The 13,493-nt window shown below is 40.4% G+C and overlaps 2 protein-coding genes across 4 annotated transcripts in view; both read right to left on the reverse strand.

The window, feature by feature from the left end:
* The window catches only part of LOC120300114 (snake venom serine protease 2-like), a 326,022-nt gene that overhangs the window by 274,955 nt on the left and 37,574 nt on the right, over nt 1–13,493 (reverse strand). The window lies entirely within an intron of this gene.
* LOC120300118 (snake venom serine proteinase 9) overlaps nt 7,094–13,493 on the reverse strand; it is a 44,987-nt gene continuing 38,587 nt past the window's right edge. Inside the window, exons 3-6 of the mRNA XM_039325710.1 lie at nt 10,860–11,016; nt 9,581–9,840; nt 7,678–7,823; nt 7,094–7,343 (exon numbers count right to left, since the gene is read on the reverse strand). Coding sequence (XP_039181644.1) covers nt 7,170–7,343; nt 7,678–7,823; nt 9,581–9,840; nt 10,860–11,016 — 737 coding nt within the window. The 3' untranslated portion in view covers nt 7,094–7,169. The remainder of the gene's footprint in view (nt 7,344–7,677; nt 7,824–9,580; nt 9,841–10,859; nt 11,017–13,493) is intronic.

The raw sequence follows: 13,493 nt of genomic DNA on the forward strand, positions 1-13,493 counted from the left end.
AGAAAGACGATCGCCATTTTACTTTTCACTTTCCCTTTCTTCTAAAGGGAAAGTGAACAAAAGAAAAGGAAGAGGAAACTTGCTGAAGTTAAAGGCACCATCAAACTTGAGCACAGTCTCTCCTGGTCTACTCCGTCTGCTTTCAAATACTCACAAGCAGCTGGAAAAAAAGCAGATGTGAAAGCGGCAACTTGCTTCATCCCAAAAGCTTCGGAATGAAGTCTCCCTGGAACGCGGAGTTGCTCAGGCTCCGAGGGAGCTCTACCCTCCGATCCCCAAAATAACAGGGATCCAGGGGAGCTCTTACCTCTACCTGAGAGCTCTCCTCCTCCCTTTTTCCCAGGGAGGAGATTCAAGCCGCGGGACAGCTGATTGTCAAAGTCCCACGGCTTTTACACGCACCAGGAATGGGCGGCTTTGTAAAACGCCGCCATTCGTCATCGCTGGAACCACCGGAAGTCAACAACCACCAAGTTTAATGCACTGTGTGGAAATAAAGTTAGCACTGGGAGTAACCTCCTCCCAGTGCCTTAAATACAGCAAAACTACCACGCCCTGATCACACCCCCAATTACCACCTGTGATTACACTCCACCCTTACCTCACCCAGTCCCAGGTGATAAACCACACCCCGCCATTAAACGAATTAACAACACTCTGTCTTCCCTCGAGTATTGCTCCACCGCCTCATTCCACGCCACACGAGTAGAAACAACCCTTTAGTCCGTTGTCACATGTCCCAGCGCCCATCCATGGCAGACCCAGTGAGACTGTGGTGCTCAACAGAAACAACGTCGCAGAAACAACCTCAGTCTCGGGCCTCTTCGGTCCATGCCGCAAATCCACAACCATTCAGGCGCGTTCCCATGACATCAGGAAGTCACGTGGGCCAATTAACCACCGCTTGGGGAAATCCCGGTCAACCAGCGTGGCGGCAACGGCAGCATGGAAAACAGGGCTACTGGAGAGGTAGGCGGCACGCTGGGTCTGACAAATCCTTTTTAATCAATTAACTTATCATAGTTGTCTCTTTTGAGTGTAATGCATCTATCAGTTAATTGTATCCCCAGATATCTTATTTTATTCGTAATTTGAATACCTATTCTGTCAACCAATTCATTTTTCTGTATCTTGGTCATGTTTTTGACGAGCATTTTAGTTTTTTTCTTTATTTATCTTCAGACCTGCTATTTCCCCGTATTTACTCAATGTTTCCATCAATCTTGTCCCTGATTGTAGCGGTTCTTCAATTATAAAAACTAAATTGTCTGCAAAAGCTTGTGTTTTAAACGTTTCTCTCTTGATTTCTAAACCTTTAATCTGTTCATCTTGCCGAATTACTCTAATTAATACCTCAAGAGATAATATGAACAACAGTGGCGATAACAGACAACCTTGCCTCATACCTTTTTGAATTTGGAAGCTCTCAGTCATTTCTCCATGAATTACTACTTTTGCTGCCTTTTTAGAATAAACTGATTTGAACATATTTAAAAACTTTCCCCAAAATCTATATACAATAATTGATTGAACATACAATCCCATTTCACATTGTCGAATGCTTTTTGTGCGTCGAGGAAAATTAAACCCATTTGCTTTTCATTGTGCACTCCATAATACTCCAATATGTCCAAAACAATCCTGACATTATTTCTTATGTATCTTTTGGATAGAAAGCCATTTTGATCAGAATGAATAAAATCTGCTAGGAATCTTTCAAGCCTTTGCACCATTATAGCCATGAAAATCTTATAATCCGAATATAATAGAGAAATAGGTCTATAGTTCTTAATATGCGCCAAGTCTGAATTTTCCTTAGGAATCAAAGTGAGAAGGGCTTCTTCCCATGAGGCTGGAATTTTAGCTTTGGTTAGGACCTCATTGAATAGATCCAACAACATTGGGCTTAAAGATTCAATTTTATGCATTTCTACAGGTATACCATCTGGCCCAGGTGCTTTATTTATTTATTTATTTTGCTTCTTAATTGCCTCCAAGAGTTCTGAAGGTGTTATCTCTTTGTTCAACAGAGTTCTAAATTCTTCTGTCACTTTCAGTAAGTCAGCTGATTGTAAATACTGTACAATATCATAATTGCAGAAACTTACATTCCTGAAGATGCGTCCAGTAGTGAACATTTTTCCATTATGTCGGTAAAATCAATAATTCCTCCATATTCACTTTTGCCTGATTACATTCGATGTCCATGTGTGCTGCATTGTTGGTTTGCACAAAGACAATTAAACATGAGCTGGCACATAGCCAGGATATCCTGTGATGAACTTTTTTATATAACAAATTTTATTGGTTTTTTAACTTTTATAACAGAATGCTCAAGACACACTGTGGTGGTTAGGCGATCAATCATCCAAAACCAAAATCATATAATAGCTGAAGTAAATACATTAAATGTTCCTTCTCTATTTCCCTCAAATAATATAACCTGTTTAACATAATCCATTTCTCCATTACATATCTATAAATCCTAATCCTGTTTTGAGCTTTATTAATTTAAAATTACCATAGTCCAATTTAATATTAGATAAATGTATTATCACTTTGGGTATCCCTTCTAAAATACTAATCCAGATATATTCTAATTCATAATCTCATAAATCATTGATTTTATCACAGATCTCTCTTATTTCTTCAAATAGCATTTAAATCTCATTCAAATAATTATCATATCTAAAAAAAGAACACACCTATTATTACACAAAACATCGTCTTGCTAACTTAACACACTCAATTGGTTGTTAAAGCAATCCGAATTTCTAAAAACCTCTTTCATATTCTTATTCTCATTCCATTACAAAATAATTTTCATACAAATAAACATATTATTCCAAAAAATACATTCTTACTCTGTTTAACATATATATATATATTCTAATAATCACAAATTTTCAACTCTAAATCTTAATCCTTAAATCAATCCATATTTCTCAAAACCCTTGTAATCCATTACATATAATTTTAAATTTCTCTTTTTAGTCTTATTCTGGCTTTCTTTTTATGCCACAGGTTTCCATAACAAAGTCTCTATTTCAGCAAATAGATCTCCCATTATTGCTTGTAATATCATTTGGGTCAGTAAAAGACCTCCCATCCTCTGTTTTTGATGCCTGGTTCCTGTCTGCTGGATAAAACACTGGATCATGTCCAATTTTATAATTAGTAGTTGATTATCAAAGTTGTCATAATTCTCCAACAGTTATAATTTCAAGTCCATTTCTGTTACTTTTGCAACTGTAGATAGTTTAGTTACAATCATTTTTTGGTCATCCAAAGTCTCCATAGGTTGTATGTAAATTAATTCCTCTTCTGTTGCTTTTTGGTCTATAGAGTGATCAAATAGAGTCTGAAGGTCAGTCTGTAAATTCACAGTAGAATTTCTGTTTATTATTTCTGCAGTTCTCTCTCTTATTTGGGAACATATTTCCTCAGTAGCTTCATAATTTTTTCCAGTATGAGTTTACAGTTGAGTTGTGAATATGGTTTCTCCATTTCAGTAGTAACACAAACAAGAAACAATTTCTCCACAAGATGACCTCAGTAAACTATGAAAGTCTCTTCCAGACATCAAGAATGAGATTAGCAAAGTCAAAGAGCTATGGAGTCACTTTTCCAGCTTTTCATAGAGTTGTTGTTGTTGTTGTTGTTTCAAACAATAAAGATTTATCCCTTTAAAAAAATAAGTCCAAGACATAGGAAAACAATATTCTCCAGCTTAGAAGATACAATAATAAAGTTTTATGATAAGGATTTTTCCAGGGCCCCCAAGTAATCAAAAATAAAAATAGTCAATAAGAAGTTTTTTTCCTTTGTTATGGAAAGCTCTTTTCCCCAGATAAACACAGGCAGCTCTTTCAAAGCAGGGAAGTAATTCCAAAAGGCTTTTAACAGGAGAGTAGAGAGAAAGAGAGAGGGAAAAGTCTCACTGGGATCATCGACAATGGTGTCTTAACACTTAGATGTTCTTTTGACTTTCAGCTGGAGCAGCTAAATAATCGGCCATGTTACGGGCTGATCTTTTCTCCGTCGGCCCTGAGGAGCTGCCTCAGACCACGGAAGGAGCTGCTTCCTCCCCCCGCAATCAACGAGAGTCCTCCAGGGTGACCTTTTGACCCGATTAAGAGTCTACTGGCAGAGAAAAAGCAGTTAACGAAGAGAGAGAGCCTCTTCATGTGCTTGCACCCACTGCAACCCAAACCGGAAGTCCTGTGATGAACTTTAGTGGCTCCTCCTACATATCTGTTAACACGTGATTTCCTGAATAGCTAAAACTATATTACCAATAAGCCATCTCTTAAGGAGACAGCGCCTAACACTATAAATGCCAAAAATTCTAACATACAAATCTATATGCTCTGGTAAGGGTTACATTGATCCAGCACATGACCACAAATGTGCCTGGCTGAGGAATTCTGGGAATTGAAGTCCACAAGTCATAAAAGGGCCAAGTTTGAAGATTCCTGCTTTATAGTGTCCAAAAAATACTATCCCAAACATCTGGGTGAGGACAAAGGGTGGGAAAGGTTTCCAAAACCTGACTCACAAGGAAGCCAAGTAAAAGGGTAGCTCTTAGAGCCCCTTCCCCCACTCCTCTGTCCTTTGGAATGCTCACTCCAGCACTGAGATAATTAGAAAAGAATTAATGTTGGTATTTACATTCATTATAGAGGATGGGATTACAAGAGAGTAAGAAGGCATACTATTAAGTACTAAGTTTGACTTGGAACAGGTGCAGGGAGCTGCACTTAAACCGTTAGCAGACCCCGTGGCTGCTAACCTAGACAGGCTGTCTACAAGTTAGTTAGTATGCATTTAAGCGGGAAAATACGCTGCATTCATTGGCTGACACCACCCTTAGCTGAATGTATAAATAGATGCGGAGCCATCTTGTTTTGAGTTCTGTTTTAGTCTGAAATAAAGAAGTACCTGTTTGTGAGTCCTGCCTCTTCAATGCCTACCAACGCAAGAAACAGAACATTGGCGACGAACGTTGGATCGTGCTGCCGCAAATTCAAAGGCTGACTCACCACGGCAGTGAGTAGTAGAGAATTACAGCATTTTTTTTTTTTTTTCTTCCAGAGCACTGTCTTGTGTTTTGGAGAGGTTGATCTCCTTGGCATGCCTTTTTTTTTTTTTAGGAGACTTGATTTAGGTCATAGCTGAAAGCTCTTGAGATTATTTGAATGCTGTTCCAGAACATTTCAGTTGGAGAAGCATCTCAATGTAGGGCTGGTTAAGTAATGCTGGGCTCCTGCCTAATGCTTATCACTTTCCCCTTGTCAATTTGTCTGCTGCGGGTATAGAGTTGCCACTAATAGCAAAACTTCCACATTGCAAACTCCACATGGCTGTGCATATTTTGCTGGGCTGTTTCAGGTCTGCTTTGGCTAGATCCTATGGGAAGTCCCCTCAGAGACTTGCCGTGACACTGGGCAGACCGATCGAGGAAACCAGTGCTGGCATTTTTAGCAGCAGCCACACCATGAAATATCCATCTAGAAATCTCTTCTTAGAGATTCCAAAAAAGACTGGTTATTTGCTAAAAAAACAAGTAATGTTCTAATTGGCAGACCAGCCTCTCTCTCTTGAGGTTTGTGAAATGTTATTGTCAATGCCTTAGCCTTAGAATTTAAAGGAGCCATTCTGATGTACAAATCAGAACTCACCTGTTGGGCCAGCTGTGGATTGCATGTCACAAATCCTTTGAACACAGCAGACTGTTTTCTGTTTAGCAGCAGATTGGAGGATATTGGAGGAAAACAAATTTGTAGCTGGCTTTTTCCCCCTTTTCTTCTGATCTCATAAATATTGCACCAGAACTCCTGTATGTAGACAACTCTGTTTTTGAACCTTTTTGCAGCCCTAACACAGTGTTGCAAAAAATGACCATATTTTTAGCCATGCTTTTATTTGCATAAACAAACAGGGTTATTTTTAGATGGATGCAAGGAAGAAAGAGACTTTCTTACACATTGACTGAAAATATCATCTATTCATATTCTTAAGAGTTTCTTTTCCATTTTTTTCATATCAGTCTTACTACATTCAAAGAAAGTGGGGGGGTCACTTGCAAGGCTACTGGTTGCTTGGCCTAGCCATGTTTAATTTCCTTTAGCCATTCCTAAAAATATAACCTATGCTTGCAGTCTTGGGCCATAAGCATCATTGGCTGGGTTCACACAACACAAAGATCCAGGAGCTTAACTTTTTTTTCTGGCTCAACAGATTTGCCTAGTTTTTGAATGGCCTACTGGGATGCAGCTATAATAATAATAAAGTTGGAAGGGATCTTGAAAGTCATCTAGACCAACCCCCTGCTCAGGAAGGAAACCCTATACCATTTCAGACAAATGGCTGTCCAGTCTCTTCTTAAAAACTTCCATTCATAGCTTCTGGAGGCAGGTTGTTCTACTGGTTAATTCTTGGAGCTGGGCCAGACACTCAATTTCACTTAATTTTATTTATATGAAATGTTACTAAAAGTTAAATATACAGTTCTTTTCCAGTCATGTATTTGATGGCTTCTCACTCCTGCTTTAGATAACAGTGCATAAATAGCTCTGCTAGGTTGACTAAAGCCTATCTTGGTCCAAGATTTTGTTTCTCGCAGTGCCCACTAGATACTGTAGGGTACTCACAAGCAAGAAATGAGGGCATCCCCTGCACCTGATAGTTGGACCATACTTCCCCCAGCTTGGAAGCGTTCACGATTAATAGCCCTTACTGCGCCTGTCCTCATTGAGTCAAAAATCTATCCAAGATTATTATCGCTACGTTACATACTATTGAATTAAACAGGTTAAGAACAATGTATTTGGTTTGTAGATGAAAGGAAGGGCCAAGGTAGACTTATCCGAGAAATGGAAAGATATTCAGAGGTTAAAATATTTGGAATGGTCCATTTTAGAATCAGAAAATTTTTCATCTCACCCTAAAACAGGCCTCCATTTTACTGAGATTGTTTTATACTGAAATTAAATTGAACATGACCCCTTTCACTATTTTGAGCATTTCTTACTCCAAAGGCAGTCCTATTTGAGTCTTAAAAAAGCTTACTGCCTGGGAATATATTCCAATATAGTTGGATATGGTTAGGGATATAGAAGAGATGTAGTAATATGTTACATTTTCTCTCGTAACTTTTTCAAAAGTTTTCACGGGGGGCAATTCACAGTTTTCTTTCCTGCAATAATGCTCTGGATCCAGTCAAGATGATCGAAGACCTTGGTGTAGAGGCCAGGCTTATCCAGTTGGGCACAAGGATTGGGTCCCCAAAATACAATGCCCTGGAATTGCCCATTACAGATGATGGGTCCCCCAGAGTCACGCTGTTGAGAAAAATCAAACATGAAACATTAATAGCGTATCTATGAATGGGAAGTGGAGCAAACAATTCTGTCCATTCACATATAGCCCCCAGTGTTTCACTTCCATGTTCCCCAATCCAGGATCCTTGTAGAAGAATTTAACTCCTTGAGTTTCCCCCACCAGAATCACCAGTATTGGGAAGTCTGGAAATCTAGACACCTAGAAGGCACTTGAGTTAGCAAAAGCCGTAACTTTGTATATTTCTACAAGATGCCTTCAAGGCTAGATCTCTGTCATAACTTTGAAAATTGGCATCATTTCTTTAGGAGTCTGTCTTAAAACGGATCATCTTACATTACATGTATCTATGCCTCCTTCCAGGACACCTGCACACAATGTTCTGCTCGTCGCTGGCAACCCCAGTTGTGGGTGAGCTGCTCGACACACCTCATAATTGAGTATGTTAATGTTAGCACAATGAGGGACATCAGGCAAAGTCTCTGAAAAAAATAAAAAGTAGGCTAAATTCTACCTTTCACAATTTACCACCTAGATGCATAGAGCTATAATTTCCATTGGTTCCAACCAGTGGAGCTGATCTCATTGCCTGGAATAGGAAGTGTTGTCTTTCAAAGCCATTCAAAGGGACTCCTGGGAAAAACAGATTTAGTTAAATGTTTTTGTCAAGATATTAATAGGTCTTAAATCAGCTGATGGGCATTTGAAGGCTTCTCAAATTTCTCCGGCACTCTACGCAAAGATTGCCTTGTTGGAAAAGTGGGGCTTTTGCTAGTTCAAAAGTTATAGAACTGATCTTGCATCCCCTGGAGATGACCTAGAATGGGGGTCTCCAAACTTGGCCACTTTAAGATTTGTGAACTTCCACTCCCAAAATTCCTCAGCCAGCATAATGAAACTTCCATATCTCAGAATGAAGGAGACGCATAGGTTTGTATTGTGTACAAGAACAAAAAGCCAGGAATCTTGTCCAAAGATTCCTTTGGGAGGACAGATGAGATGGAAATAAGTGTAAGGAAACAAAAGAAAAATGTCATCTGAATCAGACAAAGTTGAGCCTGAGAATGTGGAATAAACCCCAATCCCAGCTAATCAACAAATCAAGAAGTTTTCAGGATAAAAAGGGGTCCTAAAGCTCACCCACTCCTTGAGTCAACTTTGGATCCACAACTTATGAGTTTCTGTCCCTCTACCTGGTGCCTGGCAGCCTAACTCAGAAGGATGGTCTAAACATGGATGGATGCATGAAAAAGAATAAATTTATATTGCAAGCAGTAAAGTTTTGATGTTACTTTAAATTCACTTGGTCTCCATGTATTCCAAAAAACCTGTGCTGCCTCAGTGGTTAGTTGAATATTATTTGTGTGAGTCCTTAATTATTTCCCAGCTCTTGACAAGGGCTGTGTGACTTGTCTGCTCTAGCTACACCTATTTGGTAGAAACCTAGGTAGAAAACAAGGTGGGCTTACAAAATCTAACTGCCTTGCAGGCTTGAATGTGTGGATGACCATAAGCCAAAGCATGTAACACTTCCATGGCCTTACTAGCAATAGCAATAGCACTTAGACCTATATGCTGCACTCTCTGGATGATTTACAGCATCCACATATTGCCCTCAACAGTCTGAGTCCTCCTTTTATCAACCTCAAAAGGATGGAAGGCTGAGTCAACCTTGAGCCCCGCCAGGATCGAATTCCAGACTGGGAGCAGAGATAGCCTGCAATACTGCATTCTAACCACTGCACCACCAGGACTTAAAAGGAAGAAGTCCTGTGCAATCATCCACAGAGACTTTATATCCATCCAAGGATAGACCACGTGTTTGAGTTCATATTTGGTATTTTGAGAGCAAGGAGTAAATATACTCTGAAAACATCCTCCGCGGGAGACTTTTCTATTTACAAAATGGCCATGGCCATTCACAAAACACCCCATTATTAAAGGTAATGAAGCCCCACAAGACTTTCATGGTAATGGGACTTTTCTGATTCCCAACAGCACTGCTATAAATAAACCAGATCCTATAGGTTTTCTTTTTTTAGGTATACAGCATGCCAGTTCCTTACTTATTTCTTTTATTCCAAGGACCTTGTGGGTGTGGAACTGATGAAGAAATGGAATCTTAGATAATCCCATTGTAGATCCACATTCCAATATTCATGGGTGACATAGTGGGACCTTAGAGCTAGTTGGTGTTCCATCAAAAGCTGGGTCTGGGAATATAGACAGAGATCCCTACCTTGAGGAGATGTGGTTTGACCCCATCCCATTGCACGGCAAACTGAGCCCACACTGGGAGGGCTGGAAGGCAAGCTGAGAGGCGTGATGTGTGTACTGTAGCTAACAGGACTGTCCAGCCTGATCAACATGATGTCCTTGTCCCATTTGGTAAAGTTATTGTGACAACGAAAAAAGTACTTCTCCTTTGCGTATCTTATCTGCTCATCGTCAAATTTTACATTTTTGTTATGCATACCAAGCCTGATGTACATAAATACCCTACAAGAAAAACAACAAGAAGTTAACAACAACAACTTAAAGTAAACTCTATATTACTTGGGGTGGTCCTTACCTCATTTTGGCCCTCTAGCAGGATTGTTAGCACCTGAAAGCTGGAAGACTTATGTCAATGTCCTAGAGATCTGGGTTCACTCAAGAAATTTATTCAATGTGATTGAATAAGCTATTTCCATTGTTGATGTAAAATCTTGAAGGGTGAATTTACCTGTGTGCTGTTTAGCACTCAGAAAGCTCAGCATATAATATCTTTCTTGACTTGGATGTGTATTGTGTAAATGTTGCACTTATAAATTATAGATGACTGTGTTAAAGATAGAACCCATGTGGTTACAGTACTAATGTTATAACTTTGTATTGCGCACATCCTCTCTCAACCCAGCCTATCTCAAAGGATGGTGGGATAGATAAAAACAAACACAAAATCTGGATGGTGCCCACTCTGCTCTTATTTAGAAGAGGTATTAAGGTGTAGTGCCTCACCCAGGCCTTTGATAAGGGAGAGAGAAGCCTCTCACTTCATTATCTTTTTATCTTTTATGTTTTACTGATTTTTTTAAAAAAATATTTTCTTATGGTAAACCCCCAGAGTCAGGCAGCATATGCTTACTATTTTCTGGTTAAATGCGTAGTCAGTCAGATATTTAGACTAGATTTGGCATTTTTATCCACCTACCAAGTCCTTCCCAAGGACCTGGGGTAGGTAAATTTTGTGGTTCCATGGTATTAAAGGTAATGTTCCAGATTTTGTTATTCTTGTTATTATTATATCCCAGAAAAAAAAGAAAGATATGAATACTATGGTGAAGAAGATGGAAATTCAACCATAAATATAAACAGCACTGCTCAAGATATGATTGTGAGGAGTAATAGCAGTAGCAGCGGAACACTCATTCAAAATGCACAGAGAAGTCACTAAAAACTAGCAGAAACATTATAAAAAAATCTGGATAGCTAAACACAAACTCCCTCAACCCTTCCACATTCTGTAATGCCCTCACCTGTTGCAGTGTGCAGCAGTGAGCACCCATTCCTCGTTGAGCAAAGTCCCACCGCAGAGAAAAGTCTTAGGCCTAGAGTGATACAAGGCTACAAGGAAACGATGTTCATTTATGTTACATTCATCACCTCCAATCACCAGTTCAGAAGACTTTTGTGCTGAAAAGAAACCAAAAATGTTCAATGTTTGGCTGTGGAGTAGAACAGAATCGCTTTTATTGGTAGTGTTTCTATCAGTACACTAATTTTGGTGGGTAACAGATGACTGTGGGCACAGAGCATCAAACCAGTTAAATAAAATGTGTCATTTGCAAATGATACATATGCCCATGTAGGTAAACTACCTGTGAATCTTAGGTGATTAATGTGTGTGTGTGTGTACACACACATACACTTGAAAAAGGGCATCAGAATTTCATTTTTAACGTGTGTCAGTGTGTTCAGATGAGCTTCTGAAAAGGTTTGACATTTAGAAGCATTCGGTCCAGAGTCTGATCTTGCTGTATTGCATTGCTAAAGCAAAATAAGTGTCCTCATGAGGGGGAGAATAGGGGGCAGAAGGAGTGAAAGTGGGGAAGAGATTAATGAAAATGGAATTTACTCTATGTGAAGTTGATAACATCAGCATTTAGTTCACTAAAAACAGTTTGAGCCAACACTGATGACAATAAAATCCCTACATACTGATTTTGATATTTGTTTCAGAAGCAATGACCCAGATATTGCACGCTTGTAGAATCCAACAAATCTAAATGAATGGGAGCTAGGTTAAATCCAACAGATTTATTTTACCAATTTGGACAAAAATCAATGGCCATCTCATGCACCATTTTTTTAAAGACCACCTTAACACTGAAACCCCACCCCAACTTTCTTCTCAATGCATCTTATATTAATTAATATGTTATCTTTCTCTATTGAAGTCAGTTGCCAAATAAATAGAAACACGAAAGGAAGCTGACCATATTTGGGATTATATATTTTTAACTGGCTAGTGTTGCTGATATGAATACATGTATAAATTCATAATATCATTACAAATACAGCAATGGTCTTCCCCATTTGTACCAACCGTGCATTCTTCGCCCACTCTCTACTTGTGACCTACTTATACACCTACCGTTAATAATTACATGCAGATATCAGAACCCATATCTCTCTGATTTCATACTTCCCTTGCTCTCTTCCTCTCTCCCAAATTCCATTCTCTTCTCTCTCTGGGTTCTGCCATAGTCGTAGAGGGGAGGGGGAAGGATCGTGGGTTTATTGCCTTAGCTTTCTCTATCACTACAATGTAACACTGGTCTCCCTTGGGTCACGGCTTGCGGAAGGGCTGGCCCACTCAGTGGAGCCTCCAGCGGGCTGCTCCCAGCAGGGATCCCGGGGCTTCCCCAGGCGGCTCCATGGCCACAAGGCCCTGGCTGTGCTTCTCCCAGGGGGTGGAACACCCAGGTGCAGGGCCAATGAGGAGCCCTGCAGGAGGTAAGTGCACGTGAGAGAGAGAAAGAAGGGAAGTGAAAGTGCCTCTCTCTCTCTCTCTCTCTCTCTCTCTCTCTCTCTCTCTCTCTCTGCAAATGGCAGAGGAGGTCATGCGGAGATGGATATGGAGCAGTGTCTCAGTTCCTAAGACCATTGGAAATATGTGTTTTCCAATGGTCTTAGGCGACCCCTGTAAAAGGGTCATTTGACCTCCAAAAGGGTCGCAACCCACAGGTTGAGAACTGCTGGCTTAGGTGAATCCACTTTTCCTTACCCATCCACTAGTAGTCAGTAGTAGAGAATTACAGCATTTTGCTTTTTTTTTTTTCTTCCAGAGCACTGTCTTGGGTTTTGGAGAGGTTGATCTCCTCAGCATGCTTTTTTTTTTTTTAGGAGACTTGACCTAGGTCATAGTTGAAATCTCTTGAGCATCATTTGAATGCTGTTCCAGAAACTTTCAGTTGGAGAAGCATCTCAATGTAGAGCTGGTTAAGTAATGCTGGGCTCCTGCCTAATGCTTATCACTTTCCCCTTGTCAATTTGTCTGCTGTGGGTATAGAGTTGCCATTGCTAGCAAAACTTCCACATTGCAAACTCCACATGGCTGTGCATATTTGGCTGGGCTGTTTCAGGCATGCTTTGGCTAGATCCTATGGGAAGTCCCCTAGGAAACTTGCTGTGAGACTGGGCAGACCCATCCAGGAAACCAGCGCTGGCATTTTTAGCAGAGCCACACCATGAAATATCCAAAAAGACTGATTATTTGCTAGAAAACAAGTAATGTTTTAATTGGCAGACCCACCTCTCTCTCTTGAGCTTTGTGTAATGTGACATGGGACATTGCATGCAAGCAGCTTCTCATGCCACACCTACCTCAGGCCTTGTGCCTATGGGACAGTGTTCCCAACCGGGATCTCTCGCTGATCTGGGGAATTCCACCCCACCAAGGAACTCTTGAGTTGGGCTTACCAGATAGAGCCAGCCGAAGTCAAATAGACAAAGGGTTGGGCTTACCAGACCAGGCCAGCCAGCAAGATCCAGGTTCACCCGCATCAAACGGGCCTCAAAGTCCCAGTCTGCCGAGCCTGGCAGGCGAGCTTGCAGACCGGGCAGTTGTAGCAGCTCCGAGATGATCGGAGTGAGCCAGAAGCCCTCCA

Source organism: Crotalus tigris, unplaced genomic scaffold (assembly GCF_016545835.1).
Source record: "Crotalus tigris isolate CLP2741 ecotype Arizona unplaced genomic scaffold, ASM1654583v1 scf7180000024338.4412243, whole genome shotgun sequence".
NCBI classification, from domain to species: Eukaryota; Metazoa; Chordata; class Lepidosauria; order Squamata; family Viperidae; genus Crotalus; species Crotalus tigris.